The sequence below is a fragment of the Apis cerana genome, linkage group LG3 (assembly GCF_029169275.1).
Source record: "Apis cerana isolate GH-2021 linkage group LG3, AcerK_1.0, whole genome shotgun sequence".
NCBI lineage: Eukaryota > Metazoa > Arthropoda > Insecta > Hymenoptera > Apidae > Apis > Apis cerana.
In genome coordinates, this window is record NC_083854.1 from 10,901,421 (window position 1) to 10,925,043 (window position 23,623).

Consider the following 23,623-nt stretch of genomic DNA (forward strand, 5'->3'; position numbering starts at 1 on the left):
TTGAAAGGAGGGCCGATCGGAGGAGGATTGCTTTAGAGACAATTGTCGATCGATCGGTATCAACGCGTGTAACGTGTACTTGGAAGCATAAATTCTCGCCGGACCATCAATTATGCCGGGGGAATTATTAATAATCGTTGCTGCCACGCTGAGACTCCGCTCCACTCCGCTCGAAGACGAGAGGAGAACTCGTTCCTCCAGGAAGGAAGGAAGGGGGAGAGTGGTCCCTAAGAATGACACGAGTTCGCCTTCGTATATATAAATATATATATGTACACGAGTGTGTACGTGTGTATAGGGAAGGGAAATAAGAAGAAGAGGAGGAGAAATCGAAGTCCACCGAGCGGATACTTATTACGGTGCAGCGCACCCTACAGGTGTTCGAGCGGAATGCTTTGAGAGAATCGGATCTCGCGAATGAAACCGAGATGCTTCTGGAAGGTTGAAAAGAGGATGCTCTTCCCTTTCAGGGCATTCATCTTCGTTGACCCACTATTGAAACACACGCGAGTGTAATTTCGACAAATTTATATACAATTCTATATTCTTTGCTCGGACAATGGGCTCTCGTTGAAAATTCTCGTAATTCTTCGAACCGAATTCTCCACGCTTTTCTTCCCAATGCGAATATTTTTAAAAGGATTTGGCAAGTTTTACGGGAAGAAAATTATTATTGCGTCTCGAAATGTTCGAGATAGAAGGGGAGAAAGAACGATCTTAGTTCGAATGTATTCAGATCGAGGACTCCTCATGATGGATCAATCACAATCGACGACAACGGTAATAACGGGGAGAAAAGAAGTCGGGATAAATGAGACGAAGCGCAACCGAAATTAATCGATCGAAATTGATCGATTTCCTCCTTCGGTCCGCCGAAAGATTTCAATTTGATCGAACCGTGGGGGACTTGGCGCAATGTATTCTCAAAGTATTAATCTAAAATTATCGCTCTCCATCTTTCTTGTCGAGTCGATCGATATCGTCCGATCGTTCGTACGAAAAATTCTCGAATACTCGAGGGAAAATCACTTTCTTGCGAATTAACGTTTAACTAAAAGTAAAAAGGGGAGTGGAAAAGAAGAAAAGATCATCGCGTGTGTACATAGAGTCGTTGACTCGACGAACTCGTCGAGACGAATTTTTCTGCCGGGCGTCAAAACCGATCATTTATATTTCGAGGCTAAGGAGGCACAATGGCGGCGATGTATCGAGCTTAACGAGACATTGTGTGCGTTTCGGATCGTTTCATCGTGAAACGCGCCTCTTAATCCCCACTTTTATTCAGAGATCCCCAAGATTTTAACGAGTCACGAATATTTAGATGGGTGTTCCTTTCGACTGAAAAATCATATATCCGTGGCGAGGAATTTAACGAGGAAAAATATTCGTTCGAAAATTCTTAAAAATTGTTTAAAAAAATAATGTAGCAGGAGATTTCGAGGTTAAATTAATTTCCTTCGTGTAAAATTCTATCTCTTTTATCTTTAACACCCCGTATTTAATCGATTAAATATATTCTCTGCCCACGCGATCAACGCGTTGTTAACAGGGTCGTGCAAAGTACCGGTCGAGCAATGACGCGAGATTGGATGAAAACGATTAAAAAGAAAGAAAAGGGAGAGATAGATAGAGAGAGAGAGAAATTGTTAACCGATGTATTATTAACCTCCCGCGACCGGTCATCGAGGCTTGATCTTATCAATATCTCGATCGAGACTTGGACGAGGGAACATTGTTGGCTGATGAAATTACGATGATATAAAGAGAAGGAATTTCATCTATTTACGTCTTTGCTAATTAAATATCGAGACAATTTTTAATTATGACAAATTTAAATCAATTTCTACCATTACACGAGGACATATAAAAAATTATTATTATTATTCAAAGATACCTCTAATTGATCCTCGATATCTCCCATCGAACGCAGCTTCATTTATTTGCTCGAGTGTTTTACAACACAACTCGTACACTTCGATAAAATCTATATAGGATACGATCTTGCGGATATTTTTCTCGTTCGCGAGCGAAATCGTCGTTTTCGAATCGAGAGAATCATTAATAACTATGCCGGGCGAGTAATGGATCGTGAAGGAGGAGGGAAAAAAGGGGGAAAAGAAAAAAGGAACCGAGATCACTTTCGCAACTGTACGAACCGTAATCCCGGTCTTAATACCTTTCAAACGAGAGAAGAGAGCGAAACGCGATTACTCACCCTGCTCGCACTCGTCGATGTCCTCCGAGCAGTCGACCCCCTTGTAACCGGTGGCGCAGGAGCAAGCGAACGATCCATTGACCGGGCTTGTGTCGCAGATCGCGCCCTCGTGGCAGGGATTCGAGGTGCAGGCGTCGTCGAGATGGCACAGTAAACCTGAAACACAAGAAACCATTTTATCTTCCTATTGTTGGAGAAGGAGAAAGAAAGAAAGAATGCAAGACACGTAACGGCGACGGTGAATTCCGCCATTTTGAAGGGGACCTGGATAATATTATACCGTTTCTAGGACAAAAGTGTCGATCGTCGAACGCCAAACACGGAGTCAACTGCCAAAGATGGACATCATTAAGACCTGGTACGTAGTAAGTGGTTAGCGTAACTCGGCTAGAAACGTTACACTCTCGTATGCGAGAGGAAGAGGAAGGAGAGTGACAAATCCCAACGATCCACGTCGATCCACGTTTCGTATTCGGTAAATTACCTGGAAATACCGGGGGAGGGAGGAGAGAGCTTAAACGACGGAGCCTAGGTCTAATTGGTCCGCGCGAACAGCCGTGGAAACTCGTGGAATTTCGATTGGAATTGCAACTCTGGGTGATGCGCGTAAAAATATTAAACGGGATACGTTGAGCTATGTAATTGAACTTGCACGCCGGTATCTCGCGATATACAAAGAAGATTCGTTCGTGGAAACTGTTTCGAAAAATTTATCCCTCGATTAATGGATAGATACTATTAAGGAGATACAAAGGAATAAGAACGTTAAGGTAATTCCAACTATTCGAATTAAAATATTTCCGTGTGATGGATGATCCGATAGAAGATTTTGTAAAAAGAATATTCTCAAAACGGGCTTCGACTTTTTTGCGGTAGTTCTTCGCGATCGCTTTTCTTATTTAGAGATTTTTATTTTAATCGTAAGCTACCCGTAATCTATTTACGATTATCTGTTAATCGAAAATTTCTCTACATTCTTGGGAATCTTCAAAATGGATTAACCAACCAAGGACTGCAAAATAATTTTTGAACTTCTTCGCGATTATTTTTATTACCTAGACTCGCTTAAAATTTATTTCATTCACTGCATTTCAGTATGAGAAAAAGAGTAACAATGCTTTGTTGGTCACCGGTAACAATGGGTTTCGGTGGATCCCGATTAACGGGACACAGATCTAGGATGTTCGCATATAAAGCGAGGAGAACCAACAGATGCACAATTACACCCGCGAGTAACTGTAACCATCGCGTCTATACGCAAAGAAACGAGTATTTCAACGCGATGGCTCTCTTGAGATTCGTGATATTTAACTTCAAGAATACGCCTCGTTGAAATCGTTTCGAGGCGTAACGAGATCGTAAATCCGGCGAGATACATCGAGAAACTCCTTTTCGAATCTGTTTCGGGACTCCTGTCGTACCGTCATACTTGTGTCGTTACGAATAACGAATAATTTGAGAATTTCGTAAGTGTAAATGTAAATTAACGACGACGAGGATGATCATCAAATTTATTATCGGACAGAAAAGAAGGAGGATCGTACCGTTATTTCGTTTTAACATTTCTTTCGCAGGATTCTAATATGAAAATTTAAAAAGAGTGTGGATTTTTATGCATTTAAAATAATTTTATCACGTACAATTATCTCCATAAAATTATATATTTGATCTGAAAAAAATCCACTCAGAAATTTCAATAAATTCGTACGTAATATTAATACGATCATCGCACGAATCATTATCGGAAGAAAAATACGTACACGCAGAAAAATCCACGGTAAGCCTGATAATAAGTCTCGACGAGCATCAAAGAAACGGGTAATAATAATTAAATTTCTCAAATGATTATTTAAATTCATCCTCGAAAAGTTACGCGAACTCGAAGAAAAAACCGATAAAATTATTCCGTATTCCTTTTAAAGCACCGAGTAACGAACCGAGTTCATTCGTTTCAGCGAAAACGCACAAAAATCGCTTAGAACGGAGAAAAGAAACGGCGCATTCGTTCTCATTGCTCTCCCCCCTTTCCCCCTCCCCCAAAACACTGGAGAGGCTCGGCTTCTAAGGCGCGCGCGCGCGCGCGAATTCCTTCGTTTCAGATTTCCCGGGGTAAGGGCGCATCGGAAAAAGCTGCACCGCTGGATGTCGGTGGAATCGCAATCACGTCGCGGGTGCAAAACAAGGATGCCTGTATTTGGCGATCGGCGTGGACGATCGATCTGAAAAGCTTGCACCCGGCCCCTTGGTAGGCAACTAAGGACAGAAACTTGTTTTCAGTCCTCAAGGTCGTCGCTCGGTAAGGCTAGGCTGCGCCTCCGGAATCCCGGGATTCCAACGGACCCTCCGTCGGCTGCATCATATTGTTGCACGTGCAGATGCACCTGCCTGCCTGCCTCCGTTCATCCTCTCGCGATGCATAATAGCGACACGATTCCCTCTCTCTCTATTTCGTCCGATTCCAATTGCCACTGGACGAATTCTGTTCCAGTGATTCGAGGATTCGATGAAGCTCGATTTATCGTTGGAATTTTTGATGATTTTATTTCTGGGTGAGATCGAAACGAAAATCGATTTTTTTTTTGATCGATATCAACGGTGCGGTGATTATATAGTTTATAGGGATTTTAGAATTTTGCAAATTTGGAAGAATTAATTTACGCAATGTGGTTGAATATTGAATTAAACGAATATGGAATATCAATTTTTTCCATACGAATACGGTAGAAAGAAGAAATTTTAACCAACATAGTAAATGCTGCTATCACGTTCCAAGTAGAGTTTCATCTCGAAAAGACGAGTAAACGCGAACCAGTTTCTTGAACGTTCAATTAAATTTTTGCTCCTCCGTTTCGATCTCTATAAAATTTCGATCCCATCGCTTCGTTCTTGGGATCGGGCGACAAATATTCGAGGAAATCGCGTGTCAACGAATCGTTAGACTCACCGGTTTTCCCGTAGGTGCATTGACAATAAAAGCTGCCAACACGGTCGATGCAGGTAGCGCCATTGAAGCAGGCGGCACCTGCGCAATCGTCGATGTTGACGCTGCAGTCGGGCCCTGTCCATCCATTCACGCATATGCACGAGTAACTACCGGGTGAATTGGTGCACGTGGCACCGTTGTGACACAACGATGGACGAACCGAGCACTCGTCCACGTCCAGCTCGCACTGCGTCCCCGTGTACGACGGTGGACAAAGACACGAGTATTCGTTTATCCTGTCTATGCAGGTCGCCCCGTTCTGGCATAGATTCCCCGGACAATCGTCGATATTCTCCTCGCAATGATCTCCGCGGAAACCTGGAAAAAGAGGAAGGATAACGTTAAAAGTGATACAAATTTTGGAAAGATTAATCGTCGATGCGTACGCGCATTCACGAGGTTTTATAAGAAAGAATCGTTTCGTTCGAGTTGATCTTTCTTGTTTACTACTGGAAAAAAGTCACAGGACGAGTCCTTCGCCTATCCCCACCTCGCACGCTTTGTTGACAATCTTGACGCTGCTAGTAAAAGAGCTACGATTTGGTATTATATCCAGCTTATTTGTATACGTACGAATATCATCTTAACTATTCGAATACGAAATTACAATTAAACTTGTTAATTAAATAATTAGCCTATACATGTTGCGAGAAATAGAAATATTTTTGTATTATATCGATACGTTAAAATTCTCTGGATTCTATGTTCTACGTATCGAGGTTTAAATACAGATCGTCGTTTTGGATACAAAAATGCGCGAGACTTCTTTCCACGAGCAGTGCTTATTAAAATTTAATATCCGCTGTTCTTGGATTTTAAATTGAATACGATAATTTGAATCGAGATTTTTATTCGCGAAGTGAATCGCGGGAATTGGAAGCAATCCTGCAAGCGAAAGATTCCAAGGATATTACAGAGAGGGAAGCACTTGGACGTTTTATCGATGATCGTCACGCTCGTAAAGAGAACTCGCTATTGCTACGCTACATTTCCTCGTACGTTGTGTCGTGTAGTAACACCAGAGAAAGAAAATAGGAATTCTTATATTAAAAGCGGAGTCACGGATACTATCGAGACTTTTATCGTTCCACGAATTTATAGTTGGCTTGGAAGAAAGGACAGGGTAAACTCGAGTAAGAAAACGATCGACGGGGGACGAGATAAAGCGATATAGCTCGATAACCGTGAAATTGATAGTCGTCTGTGTCGATCGACTTTTCTGCCACGGTGCGCGCGCGCGGTTAACGAACGTGATGATGAAACAAGATCCGGGCATCACGTTCCACGTCGAACATCTAACTGTTTAACGGAGAAAATATTCATTCTGATCCCGAAGGTATCTTCTGAAAGGCGATATTCAGCGTTTAATTGTAATAACGAAAATCAACGTGTCTAACGAAGAGAGAGAGAAAGAAAAAAGTACAAAAAAATGTGGCGTAAATAGAGGGAAAGATCGAGGGGATCGATGTAGCATGACGATCGATTCTTTGCGTGGCTATTCGTCTAGAAGAATAAAATGCATATTTATAGGCTGCGGTTAATGGATCTGCTAGGCGATTTTGCGACGCTGTTCAATCAACCTGATCGAGGAGAAGAACCGAGGAAATGTAATAGGAATTTAAAAAGGTGTGTATTTCTAATTTAATGCTAATGCTATTCCACGAGAAGATTTATCGAGATTTTTTTCTTTTTCTTCTCGGTTTTAAATCGAATAAGGATAAAATTAAAATTACCCAACCAGGAAATAACGTTTAAATGAGTATACTCTCAGAGTAAATTATTATTATTTATATAAGAAAAATCGTTCTCTCCGACCGTTAGAGCGCAAATCGTTTTTTGTTATCTATCGATAATATCGAAGTCGGTGGTCAACTCGATGCAAACTCGATCGTGAACCATGCTTACCAACTCTAATGGCGCGCATAATTTATGCTCGATAGAGCGGTTAACTAAACTTCCTCGATCCCTCTGCATCGCGATTCGCGAACCAACATACGCGCGTTTTGTTCGGGAACGAAGAAGAAGAAGACGAAGAAGAAGAAAAAAGGAATCTTGGATCTCATATATATATATATATATATGTATATATATATATATATGTATATATCTCGGGCTCCACGACGTTATTATACCAGCGGACAGGGGCGTAACATTAATATTAAAGCGATGCAAAAGTAAATCGGCCGTTTTCGCGTGCGCCATTATGGGCCATGCCATGGAACCGGACGTCAGGCTTCTCGAACTTATTCCATTGCGAGATATAATTCCTACAGTCGATTCTTTTACTACATTAAACTCTTCGTATCGTAACTCGTAAATAATAACAATCTAAAACAGAAAATACTTCACGATTTCTTGGAGCAAACGTGGTTGTGACGATCGAAAACTTGGTCTTTACAAATAGATTTCTTTTTTTTAACAGATTTCTCTTCCACAATTTCCAGGGGAAAAAAATTCCATCTCTTTTGGAAATAAGATTGATCTTTAAAACGATTGAAAATACGACTCGAGAGTTGAGAACCATTGGCCTTGAGGGGAAACGTGAACGAACACCACCATCTTCGATTAAACGATCGAAGTACAAAGACTTCCTCTCCTTCTTCGAGGCTGTTGAACGGGGCGAAATTACAGTCGCGGATTGCGAAGAAGAAGTTCGCGAAGCAACAGATGGTTACGCGGCGGGGCTTCGAGTCGAAATTTCGGCAGGGATTCGAAACTTGGAATCTCGAACACGAGGTTTCCCTTCTTGCGTTACCGAGGGGATTACAGGGGAGCGGCTCGCCGGTTTACACGCTACCGTGAGAGTTTCACGAGTCGTAAAAATTCGTAAAATTATAATACTTTCCTCGCCGCGAATTTACACAGCCGCGTCGCAAGTGGCGCGTAACGAGGAACACACACGACTCCCCCGATATTAAATCGACGGTTTACGAGATTTCTCGGGAGAGAAAGAAAGTAGATCGATCGGTCCAGGGAATAATATCGGAGAAAGGAGGAAGAGGAGGAGGAGGAAAGATGCGAGGTAACCGCGTTGGGAAAAAAGGGAGAAAGGGGGGTGAGGAGCGAAGGTATCGCGGCACGGTTCTGGTTCGAATCGATTGCTTTTAATATCGAGAGTGGCGGGGACAAAAGGAGGGCCGTGGGATGCTAAAATGCACGTATTTGCGGGGCGATTCGTTCCGCATTCGTAGGAGCTGGCGCGCGCGTCCTTTCATCCAACGGTGGATCTTCCCCTTCGATCATTCGGCATCGACGCGTTCTAAAAACCTGCTGCCCGTCGTACGCGACGACGGAACATCGAGGCCAACTTCTTACAACTTTTTTCCCCTTAATGCAAAAACTTTTAATTTTACGAATGCAAAAATAGCATTCAGAAGAATGGCAAGGTAATTTTAATCTAGTTTTTCGTCCCATCCTTCCAAATGATGCAATCTGAGAGGTAACAAAAATTGAAAAAACTCCACTTGAAATCATCCGTGCAACCGAACGAACGGATTTGGCGCGGAAGGAAACGTGCTCGCGCCATTACCGTTCGACAAGCTGGGTCACAAGTCATCCATATAAATACAAGGATTGCACCGTTGGCCAAAAAGGGATCCTCGTTGCCCCGTTAACGAACAGGCCTTATTTCCATAAAGTACGAGCCTCCTGTTCCCGGAATTCTGCCAAACCCTCCAAGCTAGTTCCCTCTATACCCTGGTTCCCCTGGTGGTGAGCACATAATGGTGTATATATATATATATATATATATATGGGCCCAAGATACAACGCATATACGCGAACTCGTGTCGAGGAGTAGAAAAAGGGGCGGAATCGAGGACGGCGCGATGATGATGATGATGATGACGACGACGACGATTCGTGAAAATAAAAGAAAAGAAGAGGAAAGAAAGAACGTTGGATGCTCGATGGAGATTACGCGTGGGTGCGCGTTGGAAAAGAAGGGAACAACGTTCTCTGCCACTTATAAATCAAGCCGGGACGACGGAGGGCCATAATTGCAATTGTCCATGAGCTGCCTCAGCCCAGATCGGAACGATCGAGGGACGCGTGTGCGTGCGCCTATCCGCGTGTTGCGCCGGCTTCTTATAGGTGTTTGCGTGCGTTCCGGACCCTATTCGACCAAGGATACGTATCCGTTACTTCGTTACAGATGCAGGGCCGTAACGAGCGGAACACCGGTATAAATCCGTGTACCGTGTTCCTTCTCTCTCTCTCTTCTTGTCTTCTGCTCTTTTTTCCACCTTTCATCCCCTCTCACCCCTTCTCTGATCCTGTTCCTCTGCTTTTCTTCTTCTTCCTCTTATACTCTCGACGCGTCAGCGTGTTAGCCCGCGTTTCTTTTTTTTTTTTCGACTTAGAAACCTACCAGATACGCCCAGATGGATCACGGTCCCGTTTAATCTCCGTTTAATGGAGAACGCTGGCTGGATGGAAATTAGGGGGCGAAAAAAAGGAGGGAGAAAAAAGGTGCCTTCCAGAGATAATTACGGTGAGAGATGGATTCTTCCGAATGGTGGAAAGAATGCAACATTTGCGGCAAAGAATCTCGAGAATCCGGCGAACCGGTACAGGATTATTAGGTTCCTAGGTTCGCCTCGAAAATGGTTTCATTCACCCACGAAACAACGGAGTTCTCTCCGCTCGAAGCGGGAAGAGTACGGAGAGAAGGAGGTGGAGCGGAGCCGGATAGCTCGTCGGTCGATCGCCCTTTCTCCTCTCGAGGCGAGCTCGCGCACGGCCGACTCGTCTAAACGTTTCAACGGAATCCACGAATTTCGACCTGTCCGAACTCCCCGTTCCTCTGCCTCGAGACCGAGATTCGAGTCCCCGTTTCAAGCGAGATTCTCACGTGGAAAAAAGGGAGGAAAGGGAAGGAAAGAAGGGGAAAGAGAAGAAGAGTGGAAAGACCCTTTGACCCCCTGCATCCTCGTGGCTTCGTTACCACGAGGATACCATTTTGTTTTCCCCCCTCGCCGCTCGGGGAACTAGGAAGCGTTCTTCCGATCCCGGAACGGAAACGATGAAGTTTCAATGAGCAACACGAGTTCGACAAGTTTCGAGTTTCGCATCTCTTCCATGCGATTTTTCCATCGATCTTTCTCGGATTCGACGCCTCTCCTCAGCTTTACCTTTCTTTCCTCTTTCCCTCTGTCACCGATCCACTCCTCTTCTCCATTCACTCTTTCCTTTCTCTCCGCGCCACCTCCTCTTCTTCCTCTCTTGCGTTCATCTCGATGCTCTCTCTCTCTCTCTCTCTCGATCCTCACTCTCCCGCGTTGGACACGGGCAACGCAGTGCCTCTCAGCCAGGCTCAGAGGTGTGGCAACGTCGCGAGAGCGGGTGTGCGTCGGGCACAGGGGCGCGTGGTGGGGACTGTGGGAAAATTCTCATGCCGGCGACTGTGTGCCCGCCGCCAGTGGTGCTCAACCATCGGTACGGGGAATCCTGCTCGACTTCCTGCTTTCACGCTCCAAGAGCGTTTCACCGCGCACGCAAAAAAAGGGGGAGTAGGGAGGGGAAAAAAGGTGTATCATTAGGGGCGTCGCGAGAAAATTCAACGATAGCGAGGCGGGGGAGTGAGTCGAAGGGAGGGGAGACGAGTCGCGGTGAATCGAGGAACGCGCACACCTGTTGATGCAATTAGCGAGATACGTGGGTGTGCCTTTTGGCGGGATGAGCGAGATTTAAAATTACGAATCCGTTTTATTGAATCCAGAGAGCAGGCGCTTTCTCCCGTTCTTTTAAATTTAAGCTTCTCTCCTTCGACGAGCAACGAGTGGCTCGACGAGGAGAGAGTTTGTTTGGGAAGGAAAAGAAAACGGAGGACGCGGAAGTGACGCGTCTCGTTTCGCCATATGGCGTCCTTGCCCTGGAATTTGGGAAACCCAGCGGCGGCACTGGTGGTGGTTGAGAGGCACTGGGGAGGGGCCCACGAGGCGAGGAGGGAAGGTTAACAGCGGCCCGTGCCTCCCCACCAAAAAGCATGGCTGGCACCGGGTAGCCACGAGCACGCCACGGGGGTGCCCGTGGAAAAATTATTCGTCCGTCGCCGTGAGTGCGCCACGTCGCGCCCAACGTTGTAATTATTCCGGCCACGTGGTTCTGAAACGCGGATGCACCTGTCGTTTCGCTCGAATCCGTCATCGATCCTCACGGATTAATGCCGCGAATCATCTCGCATGGATGCGCTCCTTCCCCGTCCACCGATTCTTTTCCAACTTTTCATCATTTTCCTTTTTTCTTCACCTCGTTTCTCTACCACATTTCGATCTAAATATTTCATTTTGTGGAAAATCTCTAAGCTCTCCATTTTTTCCACTTCGTGAAGATTCAATTTTGCAAATAATACGATATCTACCTTTCCAAACGCCTCGAATATATTAAGATCATAGTGTTGGAAATCGAAGGTAAAAAATAAGCTAACGCTAGATTCGTTAATTAATTATCGTGGAACGCGTTGCAAACGCATTATTGCACAACGGAATTTACTTTGTTGGAGCGGATCTGTCGAGTAACGAGACCGAAACGAGAGAAGAAACAATCGGCTTATTAGCGGATTAGCGTTACTTTACAAATGGGCATCGATCACCATCCATCCATCCATTTATCCGGGGCGGTGGACAAACGGCGCGCATTCATGCCCTTGTAAGGAGTAATTATTGCAATGCGATTCGCCCCTCGTTAGATCTCTAACGAACCGGCGCGCGCTTCGAGCTGCTTTGCACGCTTGTTACAATTCCCAGACAGTCGGAAAGAGGGTAACGATCAGAGAGAGAGAGAGACAGAGTCCATGAGAGGGACTCGTACGCAATAACGATTCCCAGCCAAAGCGAGTGCATCGTTCCATTAAGAGAATCGCATGCGCTCGTTTCCCTCGCATCTCGATACTATTTCCATATAAACAACAACAAGGGGATTCGGTTAAAAGACAAACAGATGCGTATCCTCGGTTCATTCAATTGAGTCGAGAGAGAAAAAAAAAAATAAAGTATTTCATTCGCTCGTCGTGTAAATAACTTGGTTCCAAAGACGTGCGTCACACGTGTGCAAAGCATTGGAGGACCGGACGTTGGGGAGCGTAACCAAAACCACTTTGCTCGAAAGCCAAGCTCGAATAAAAACGGTTCAAAGTGGAAAATCGTTTAAAGAAGACGGAGATCATTCTCCGTTTATCTTCTTCAACTCCTCTTCGAGCAAAAAATTCTTCGACTCGAACGGCAATAAAGCACGCCTACATTAGCGGATTCGTACTTACGGAACCCCTAAAATTCCTCCCTTCCCCTTTTCTCCCTCCTTCCATCAATCTCCTCCCGCGTCTTTGTCCTTATTTTTTGGGTCCTTAAAAGGCGCACGTACCCGAGAAAGGAACCACCGATAAGCGTAACTTGAACGAGCAACATGGCGTCACCGAAAGAGAGAGAGAAAGAAGAAAGAGGGAGAAGAGAATCTCCGGTTAATGACGGCCCCAACGAAGGAAGGAGAAGAGAGCAAGGAACGAAAGGAGAGATCCGGGCGCCGAGATGGGCTCCCTCCTTCTCTCTTTTTCTCTCCCTTTTTAATCACGATTCGAGGGACGATTTTTCGAGCTGTATGAAACCGCGAAGCTTTACCTCGAAAGAAAGGCTCGTCCCCGAACCGGATCCATTTTTCCACCACCCATTACCTCACGTGTCGAATGCAAATCGGTCATTTCCTCCGTGGAAATATTGCGCTCGGTGTGTCGCCTTGCCCCCTCCCCACCCTCTTTTAATATCTCCATTAAATAAAAAGCTTAATCAAGGAGACTGGTGCGTGCGAGGAAGGGGCACACCCGATAATTCTCGCGTGAGGTGGAAGAAAGAGAAAAGAAGAAGAAGAAGAAGAAGAAGAGGGAGAAGCAGAGGGAAAAGGTTTGAGAAACGAAACGCTGGCAACGAAATTTATGCGGATCCCGGGTTGTGAAGAGGCATGAATAATGCATCACGACGAACGCTCCCGAAGTGTCTAATTTGTGAGGAATATCCTTGGGAAGCGAGGCGTTGGAGGGAGGAGAAGGGAGGAGGGGATGCCTTTTCGGACGTTGAGGAGAGCGTCGATTGCGGAGAAGGACCCGCAGCTGGGTGTATCGTCATAACAACCCCGATTAGAGGCTCGCTAGATACTCTCCAGACTCGGGCGTACGATTCTTCTATAAATAAACCCTTGGAGGGGGCCCGGCCTTCTCCTTCAGACGCTCGATGATCTCATTAACGTCTCCTTGTGTATAATAAGCTTCGCGCGCGATACGGAATCGCAAGAATGATCAAGGCGGAGCAGAAAAGTTTCACGAGGAGAGGAGGTGAAACGAAAGGAAGGGAACGCAACGCAACGAAGGTGGCCGCGCGAAACGACATCGACGAGCAGGAGGGGGTTGCAACTGCACGCGCTCTGAGCGTGTGTGCGTGGACGGGGACCGGTGGCGTTTGAGAAAAAAATTATTCCGGCCGCGCGAACAAGGATGGCTTAAATTGGAGATCCGAAAGGCTGCAATCAGATCGAAGGAAAGGATCGAGCGAGGCCGAGAAAAGTTCGCCTCGATCGTCCCCGAGGAGGGACGCCAAGGCTCGCGCAACAGGTGTCCGCCGTTCAACAGGTGGTTCTTCCCTCGAATCAAAGTCTTGGATAAGAGAGTCGGATAAGAAGCTCGTCGTTGTTTTCCATTATTACCAATTATACCCATAACACGCACATATACGTATCGTGCTAAATATATTCTCTGGTAGAGGCGGAAAGAGATGGAGCGAGGGCGAAGATGTTTGCACTTGTTGCTTCGCAAGGGGGCAACAGGTGGAGTGGAATCAACAGGTTGCGATTAATGGTCGCGTAGCGTTAACTATTTTTACGCGCGAGATGAAGAAGAAAAAGGTTTCGCGTTTCGTCGAGACAATCAATCGATAAATAATTCAGGCGCGCATAAATACGCGAAATGACACGGGAAGAAGAGTTTAAAGAACGGAGAACGAGATATCCTCCGTTCAAATCCGCCCCCTTATGCCCGGTCTCGCGGGCAACGCGGGCAGGAAAGGGGAGGAGGGCCCTTGACGCGCGCTCGCGTGGGCCGTTTTTACCTGTGAGCGAGGGACGCACACAGGTACCATTCCACCGCTCGAACAATGGGGCCGTCATGCGGCTACCATTCTTTCGGGACAATCGGTGGGGCCCCTTTCGAGAAAGGGGCTGCTGCTCCCCTCCCCTCCATTCCGACGCACCACGGGGCCTTATACCGCTTAAAAGGACAATCGCCTTCTTATTTACGATTCGGCCACCTCTCTGTCTCTCCCTCTTTCTCCTCTCTTTTTCTCGCCGCGTACGACGACGACTCGCCGCTCCCCCAAAATCCGACCGGGTAAAATTGTTGGAGATCGTTTTAATGCGAGTTTCCTCGAGCCAACCTCCAATTTTTTCCCCCCTCCAGGATTTTTCCTTTCCTTCGGCCGGGCCGTAAATTTCACGTCGGTCACGTTTTATGATCGAACCAACGAGCGAAACCAACGGTGAAATTAATTACGAGGATCCGCCGTGTTCTTTATGGGATCGGGGGAACATCTGGTACGATTAAACGAAACCGACTCGTGTTCTCGCTTCGACGATGAATGGGCCTCGAGGAATCGAGAAATCATTGGACCCTCCTGCCCTTATCACGCGAAGAAATCGCATACAGGGATGTATCCTGTCGATATCCTGTTACGTAATGGAAGCTGTTCGTCGCCTTTGATGAACGGTTCGAACGATCGTCCAGGCGTATAGTATTTTCAATTATCGATCGATCTATGCGTCCTCTTAAATTTTATATATAATGGACACGTTATGAAAAGATGATATAATATACTCGTTCGAATATTCGTCGATCGAGAACCAATCGCAATCTCAAACGTGAGCTAATCGCACTTTACACAAGGATTGCTCCACGTTATAGAGCGTTATATCCGCCGTTGTCAATCGAATTCACCATTTCGATGGAAACGTCGCAATTAACGTTGGAATTCGAGGCTCTTATTGCTGGAAAGAGGGGAGGGATCGAAGAGATCGGCGGAGAAAAAGTGACGCGAAGGTGGAGAGACGAAGGAAGGAGACGCGATACGCGAGAGAGTAGAGAGAAGAAAGAGGCAGGGGTATCACGGCCGCTTTATCTCAACGTTGAGGAGGCTGGAAAGAAGTTGAAGTGCACTCTTGCCGCGCACCAACACCGACCTACCCATTGTGTGTAAGAGCCACCTTCGTGCACGCACCTCTCTGCCTCCTCTGCCACCCTTTCTTCTTCTCCTTCTCCTCCTTCTTCATCCTCTTCTCTTCATCCTTCTCCTCGTTTAACCGCTCGAGAGGTTTATGGAGAATCGACGAGAAAGAGAGAGAGAGGAAGAGAGGAAGAAAGAGGGGACGAAACCAGACACGAAACACAGGGTGGCAAGAGAGGAAGAAGAAGAAGAAGAAGAAGAAAAGAAGGGGGAGGAGGAACAAGAGGATGGAGAGAGGTCTCTGAGCAAGGAGGCGTGGGTGCGCCCTTCGTGATTTACATATGCGTATTCTATACCTTATTTACTGCGTCGATCATCCTCCACTTTATCTGTTCGCGTGTGGGTCGTAGCGAGGCCCAACACATCGAACAGGGAAAAGAGAGAAACAAAGGAAAGAGAAAGAGTTTCCTCGTCTATTAGCCGGCAACCGGTAAATATTGCACGTAGGCAGAGATAACCTTAACCCCTTAATTGCGTCCACTTTCTCGAGTGACGTGGAAAAAAAAGAAGAGGAAGAGATCAAAACTCGCTTTTCGAATACATTTCGAAAATATCTCCACGATTCCTTCTTTTCATTTGAGAAAAAAAAAAGTCACGAATTCTTACTCTTTTGGAAAATTTCCGTTGCACGAAAATTACAGCAACAAAGAAAGAGGAGAAGAAAAAGAAGCATCTTTCGAGATTTCGACGAGGTGGTTGTTTCGAGGGAACACCGAGAAGAGAGAGAGAGAGAGAGACTCTGGGAGGACAGGTAAAAAATGATTGCAAGATAATTGACGACTGTCAGCCCTTTCTGAACCCGAAGAGAGCTTCGAGGTATGTCTATACGCACGATACCGACACACGTACACGATCCTCTCTCTCCCTCCACGTTCGGTTAATTGTCGTAACTGGCCGTGGCAAGAGACAAAGAGTGTCGAAAATTATGGCCGTCCATCTTTTTTCACGCGTTGGACGTGCACGCTCGTACGATGACAGTGGGACAAATTACCTTCGGCTCCGGATAAATCGACTCCTAAGTTCGGAGTCGTTTCCTAATTGAAACGGCGTCCGGCACGACCGGTTGTTAATAAACTCGGGAAAGACAATTATGCGAGGTATAGACGATTAGGTAAGAAAGAGAAATTAATTACAGGAATCTCTCTGTGATGAAATCACCTACCTTTCCTTGTGAATCGAATTTAACAACTAAATTAGAAAATGTACGTAATCCAATCCTCTCTTTTTCTCTCGATCAAAAAATAATTTCGATTAGTCGAGATTAAAATCTTCCAAAATTCCAAGACGACGCGAGAAATTTTCAAAAAAGAACTCATCGATCTGCGAAACTTGGGCGAGTAGAGAAAAGAAAGAAGAAAAAGATCTTCGATTTCGCTATAACGAATACACGATAAAAAACCAGATTCCAGAGGGATCCAAAGGGGATCCCGTTCAAACCCGACTCGTCGAATCGGTATCGCCGAAAAACATCGACGGTTATCGACGAGAGAGGCTAGAGAGAGCCTCCTCTATTCGAAACCGCGAAAGATTCCCGCAACGAGATAGAAGCACGAGAGAGAGAGAGAGAGAGAAGGAGAGAGGCAGGATAGTTCTCGGTTTCGAGACGCGCGCGAGTAAATCATGGGAAGAGGAGTATTCGTGAGAGGCGCACGGGACGGCGAGCGGGAGGGGAAAGGGGCCACGGAGAGGAACCCACGGTTCCCGTGGATGATCGGTGGTGGAGAAAGAAAGAGAGAGAGGGAGGGAGAGGGATGCGAGGCAAGAAGAAACGAAGGGTTTCGGTTCGACATATCAGCCCGAGGTGGTCACGAGTCCTGAACTCGGAGCGGAGGGCCACTAGTGGGTGGGACCCTCCGCTTCGTGCCTCTCTACCTTCTCTCTGCCGACCCCCTCCCCCCTCCATCCACCTTTCCATCCTCTCGAGTCCGTTTCGTGTGCTACGAACGACAGCTACGCCGCCATGCCTCTAAGCAAATTCGATCGTACCGCCTTCTCCGTTTCGTTTCGTCCGACTTGCACGTCAAGGGAACCCTCTCTTGCGCCTTTCCACGCTCGCTCCTCCACCAGTTGGAACGGGCTGAAATTAGGGAAATGGCGTGCCGCATGGCCATCCGTTGTTCGCCGACGCCAATTTGCCACGATTGTTCTTCTTCGACTATGTTCATTCCCGAAAACGACATATATTCGTTTCAATTCGATCGGTATCTGGCCATTTCTTTTTCTTTCTTACTTTCCAACTGCTACTTTCGATACGATGAACACGAGGCTGTTGCGAATAACGCTTCGTTCAAGGCTACGACTAATTAAGAGGTCGGAGATGAGCACCCATCTCGGATATGATCGAGGTATCGTCGAGGTGCGAGCGATTTCGAGGAGTGGTCGATAAATCGGTTCCTATCTAACGCTGTATCGCCGTTTATAGATGGTTATTGATCCCGATCTGTTTCTTGCCGATTTGCATGGCTTTGGGAACGAGCAAGAGACGTACACGATCCCGCTGATAAAGCGGAGTGATGTGATCTTTGAAAAAAAAATATAATCCTGATCGAGGACTTAGCTCAAATTCTACGTCTAAATTACATTCGATCACGAGCTAGAAACGATTTTTATTCATATATATATATGTGTACAATCGAAGTCTTGTGTCGAATATTTTTTCGAATATTATTCGATCCGACTACGCGATATCGACGCGTGTGAGCATAGGTTAGAGAAATCGAATGGGTTTTCTTCGAGTTCACGCGTGCACGCACGCGAAGGTCACACGCAGGACGTTTAGAGAGAGAGAGAGAGAGGGAGGAAGGAAAGGTTGAGAAAGGTGAAGGATCGGGATAGAGGAGGAGGGGAAAAGGAAAGAAGAGGGCAGAGGGAAAGAGACGCGTTTCTCCTCGAACGCGTGGCGCGGCTTTGCTCTTGTTGGCCCCGTGGCCGTCTCCTTCTCTCGTTCTCGCGGAGAGAACGCGGCAACAAAACCCCCGTGACTTGCACAAGTTGCCCGGGGACCGAACAAAAAGCACTTTGTTCTAAGGTAAACCAACCTTAGGCCGTATGTGCGCGTTCCTTCCAGGCCTACGAGCCTCTGACAAAGAGAGGACGAACGAGAGAGCGCGCACCATCCACCACCACCATTACCAACCACCATAGATACGGGAAAAAGCGCGTCGAATCGGCCGGAAATTGTCTACGTCGATTTTTCTTCTCCCCGATGTGCCTCCACGTTTCCCCCTCCTCCCTCCTCGCCAACGTGTTCTCCACACTCCGCCTATCTACCCTGTTCGATATGCACCGTCAAACCGTGCAAACCGTATTTGCGCTAGGTAATTCGTTCGCGGTGAATCGTGCGGAGGAGCCGACAAAGGAGGAGGAGCGAAAAACCGGAATCGCGAGCTCGAGTTGCCGGATTTATTGAAATTACGATGACGCTGCCGCATTATCGTCGCACGCGTAATCGTCTTTCTTCTGCAATACCTCCCTTCCCGTAATCATCGTCCGCTCGTGTCGTTGCTGTAGCTAACCGACCGAAATATTCGAATATCCTTTAATAATAAATAATAAACGCGATCGAGGAATTATCCATCAACGATCTCATCTTATAATAGACCTTTCGAGCGACGAGGTCTATTATACGAATAAAATCCCCGTCAAGTGTATGAATATACACGAGTAAGAAAACAACCGGTCTATATTTTTCCTCGATTTGAATTTCAACAATATGCGCGCGCACATATATATATATATCGAGTTCCACTTTCAGTGCTCGCATGCAGGATTTGCCGTGCACGAGGAGAGGAGGACACTCGTGTATCCGATAACCCAATATCCTATGTGGGTTGTCGCCGTCTCTCCCCGCCCTCTCGCGAGAGACGCGCAGACTTCGACCCGCATAAATTTGCATAGAACCGGCGCTTCGTTTCGTATCTTCGTAGAATGGGAGGCACACGTGCACGGACACCACGCGTCGATGCACGAGTGTGCGCGATCCTTCGTAGCTTTGCGCGCGCGTTTCCAGATAGGAGGAGGGGGGGAGAGCGCAGGGAGATAGTCGCGTCGTCATCGTCCTCGTGCTCCTCGTTTTTTCGCTGCGCGGCGTTTCGAGGCACGTGGTCTGGGACCCGGTCCGCCCTTAATAAGGAGCGCGAAGGCCTCGAGGTAGGCGTGGATTTGTCTCGTTCCAATATCGAACTCGAGCGAGGCTCCTTGCGGACCTCCCTTTTTTACCGACGCACGGTATCCTTTGATCCGATTCTCTTTCGCGTGCTCTTGCGCTTTTCGAAACGTTAATTGCGCCCGTTTCTTGGATCGTTCGATCGTTCTCTCCAGCGCGGGGAGAAAAGAGGAAGAAGAAAGGGACGAAAAAGCTTTCTCCGTTTCTCGATCGATCGATAATAATAATAGTATAATAATGATAATACGTTCGATATATACGAAACTCGGAAAAGTTAATTTTTCGCAAGTTCAATTTTTTATAATTTTTCGACCAACGAGAAACGTCCTCTCTCTCTCTCTCTCTCTTTTACGAGTTCTAGAATTAATAGAAGCAAAAACAATTATGAAAATTCCGTGACGGAAGTAACAAAACACACGTGCTTTCTTCACATTCACGTTTATCAATCCTCCATCACGTATCGTTACGTTAAATCACAGATAAGGAGGGTTAACGAGGCGGGCCGCCCACGCGTCGTAATTTAAATTCGTGTCACTAGCCGGCGCAACGAAATATCCAAAGGGAGGAGAAGAAGAAGAAGGGAAAAAAAAGAATCATACGCGTGGATTCCATCATGCATGGACGCGATCGAGTATCGTAAAAGGTTCGAGACTCCCTTGTCGTCGAGGTTTTGTTCCCTCGATACGCTCGGCGGGACATTTAAGGAAGTTCGTGTCCCGGCCAGCGTCGGTCGATTAAAGAAACCAGGCAGAAAGAAGGTGGAGGGAGAAAAAAAGAAGGAAAAAGGGGAAAAAAGGAGGAAGAAAAAGGAAAAAATACATATAGGAGGTTCTAAAGCGTATGAGCCGAGCTGGCGTGGTGTAATGGGTGGTGCACGGTGGTTCCACCTACAAAAGGGGCTTAATGGCGCCGCCCGTGGCCATTTACGAGTGACTTACGCGTTCACGCGTAATAAATAAATCTATGCAACGCATTATACGCCACGGTTCCCGGTGTCAGGCCCGGTGATTAATGCCGCACCGTGTTCACGATCCGGAGGTGTTCGTGCTACGCGTGTCTCTCCCTCCAAGCGATCCTTTTTTTACTGGCACCTACTCCGAAATACTCGGATAGGTATTATTGTCCAACGGTTCTCGGAAAAATATCGAATTCATCAACGGAATTGCTGGAAATTTTCACTTTCGAAAATTGAGAAAGTTAAAAGGACAGAATACAGTTGGGGGGAAAAGATGGTCGCGAGCCTGGTTTTATCGCCATTTCAATTGGCAACTCGTTCCAACTCGTTCGAGGCCAGGAAATATTCGATAACGATTAAAACGCGCCTTCCCTCGAGTTATCACGCGGAGTATGGTAATGAGATTGCCAGGAAATCTCGGATATCACGTACGAGGTATCGAAACGCTTGGCGGTGGATTCTCATTCGAGCATAATTCGGCAGCAAAGGGAAAATAATAAAGGCGAGCCAGTTAGAAATTTCCATAATGCCGACCGTTGTCGGTATCTTCGACAGCAGAGAGCGAGAAAAAGGGAGGGAGAGAGAGAGAAAGAGAAGAAAAAAGGCAAACGCGAATGGCCGGGCCCTTCCTTTGGCTTCCTTTCTTTTTTCTCCCCCCGTGTCCTTTCTCCCCTTCGAAACCCTACGCCCCTCCCTGCATTCTTCGACGATTCCTCCGATCTCGCTCTCCTCCTCGTCAATATTTAAAGATTCCTTCGATCCTTAAAGATATCGATTCCCTTTGCCTCGAGTCTCGACGCCGTTGCGGTTTCCAGGAATTTCCATCTTCCAATTTTTACGATCAAATGTCGCCAAAGAGGCAACCGCGTCGTCTCGTTTCGATCTTCGATTTACTTACTATTCCCTCGTCAAAAACGTCTCGCATCCTTGTTACGACACGACGAACATACGAGAATCCACCTCTCCTTATTCCCCTCCTCTCTCTCCCTCCTTCTCCTCGCAATTAATAGCTCGATCCGATCAACGGCCAAAGTTTTTTCCTTAAAAGCCGTGGGGTACACCGCGGGAAAGTATGCGAGCGTTACTGGAACGGGTGACCCAATACATCGGCCGCGCGACAGCGGATACGAAAAGAAGAAGAAGAAGAGGAAGAAGAAGAAGAGGAGAAGGAGGAGGATCTCCCATTCCGCGAGCTTGTAAACCAAACCGCGGATCGCAAATGGAGAAACAGAAAACGCAAGTACACGTGCATACACATACGCGGTCTAACCCTCGGTTAGGGCAGTACCTTTACCTCGCCCCCGACGAACCTTCTTCCCTCCCTCGAGAAGAAGAGAGGGCAGTACGAAAAAACGTACGGTAATTAAGGAAGATAGGAATCGCCTCTTAAATCGCCTCTTAACCGCCGCGAGTCCACCTCCGTCGTGGGTAACCTCTTGCCGGAGGATAACTACCTCCTTCCTCATCCCCCCCTCCTCCCTCTTGCTTCGAGGCTACTCACGCCGCTACTAGAGATATCTGCATCTCGGAAGTGGTTGCCCCTGTCCCCTGCACACGGCGAATAAATCAGATCGTCGCACGGAGCGTCGCCCGTGCGCCGGTCTTATTTATACGAAAGAAGGGAGAAGGGGGGGCAGTGTAGCCATAGGTGGACAACACACAAGCCGTAGTATCCTCTGCACGCGTAGCCTCCTCGACGATACGCGCGTGGGCTTAGAAAGCACCGTTACCAACCAGCAGAAGAAATTCCATCTGTCTCCTCGAGGGAATTGGACGGGTTCTCCGCGGGTTTCGAGGGTCCGCGGATCCGATGGATGGCCTCGATTAAAATTAATAAGCACCTTCTGCCTGCCCTCACGCTACTCGCGAGCCACTGCTAACGAGGCTATTCCTCTTTCCTCGGAGGTGTCTCCTCTTCGAGCTGTGCTGGCCCACCTCCACCCGCTTCCTCTTAACGGTATGGAGTATGTTTCTCCCGAGAAGAACGTAGGAGGGCTGAATAGGAGTGGAAAAAGTTCTCGCCAGTGTCGCGGCTGCGTGGAATAGAACCGAATATGCTCGTTTCTTTCCTAGATTACTAAGAAACGTCGTTACTATCCCTCGATATCGACGGATATGAAAGATCGGCTTCTCTAGATTCGAAAAGGAACGGTGGCGGTAGAGGTTGGCGGCAAGATCGGTTGTCGGATAAAATCGGTAGCAATGTATGCGCGAGGTGACGCGTCAATTACAGTCGGTGGTGGAGGATCTTTTCGGAGGGGGGGGGCGGAGATTCCATCGCTTCTCTTCTTGTTCGTCGCCTTATTTTCTTCCCCCTCCAGGTAAAGAGAAACTTTGGCGAAAAAAGTTGGAAGAGGGAGAGGGGGAGGAAGGAAAAGGAGCGAGGCTGGAATATTCCCCTATCTTGGGTTTCGGGGTCAGAATCGTGTTCCAATTAGATGCCACGACCAGACTCCTCGCATTTTTCACCTCGTGTCCACCTTCTTCTTCCTCCCTCCCTGCCGTGTCGCGCAGAGCTCGCAACCCCTCGCCCCAAACGGAGCGGCGGATCCCTCCTGGTTCTAATAGGGGCTGCACACTTATAAAACCCAGATACCGATGTTGCATGCGGGTTATATAATGCATCGAGCGGCAAATACGTGAGCGTGCATTTTACCGGTAGCAGGGGTCATTAGTGTCTCGTGTACCGTGCACCGTGCACCGTGCTCGACCCTTGCTGTGGACCGAGCGCAAATAAAAGGGGAGCCAAAGGTAATTAGCCTGGCGATATTAATTTCTGCACGTTTATCGGGGATGATCGGGTTCGCGCGTCGAGAATTAACGTTAATCCTGGTGCAATATGGAAATTCTCGTTGGACCGATTTTCTGAAAATGCGCAAAACGCGTTTCGAAGGAAAGCGGGAAAATTGTATCAACGAAGCGAGGAGATCGTGCGAAGGGAATCGACAATATGGTTGCTTCGTTAAATCGAAATCCTTAACGATTTCGTTAATTAGCCGAGTATCGCAACTTCGCTTCCGTTCGTCTTCGCGGATCATACCGCTTTCTC

The 23,623-nt window shown here is 47.0% G+C and overlaps 1 protein-coding gene across 3 annotated transcripts in view; it reads right to left on the bottom strand.

Annotated features, from left to right (window-relative positions):
- The window catches only part of LOC107998104 (neurogenic locus Notch protein), a 196,827-nt gene that overhangs the window by 74,617 nt on the left and 98,587 nt on the right, over nucleotides 1–23,623 (bottom strand). For all 3 annotated transcript variants that reach the window (XM_028666933.2, XM_017057142.3, XM_017057143.3), the window contains 2 exons: nucleotides 5,160–5,516; nucleotides 2,216–2,371 (listed from right to left, as the gene is read on the bottom strand). In XM_028666933.2, coding sequence (XP_028522734.2) covers nucleotides 2,216–2,371; nucleotides 5,160–5,516 — 513 coding nt within the window. The remainder of the gene's footprint in view (nucleotides 1–2,215; nucleotides 2,372–5,159; nucleotides 5,517–23,623) is intronic.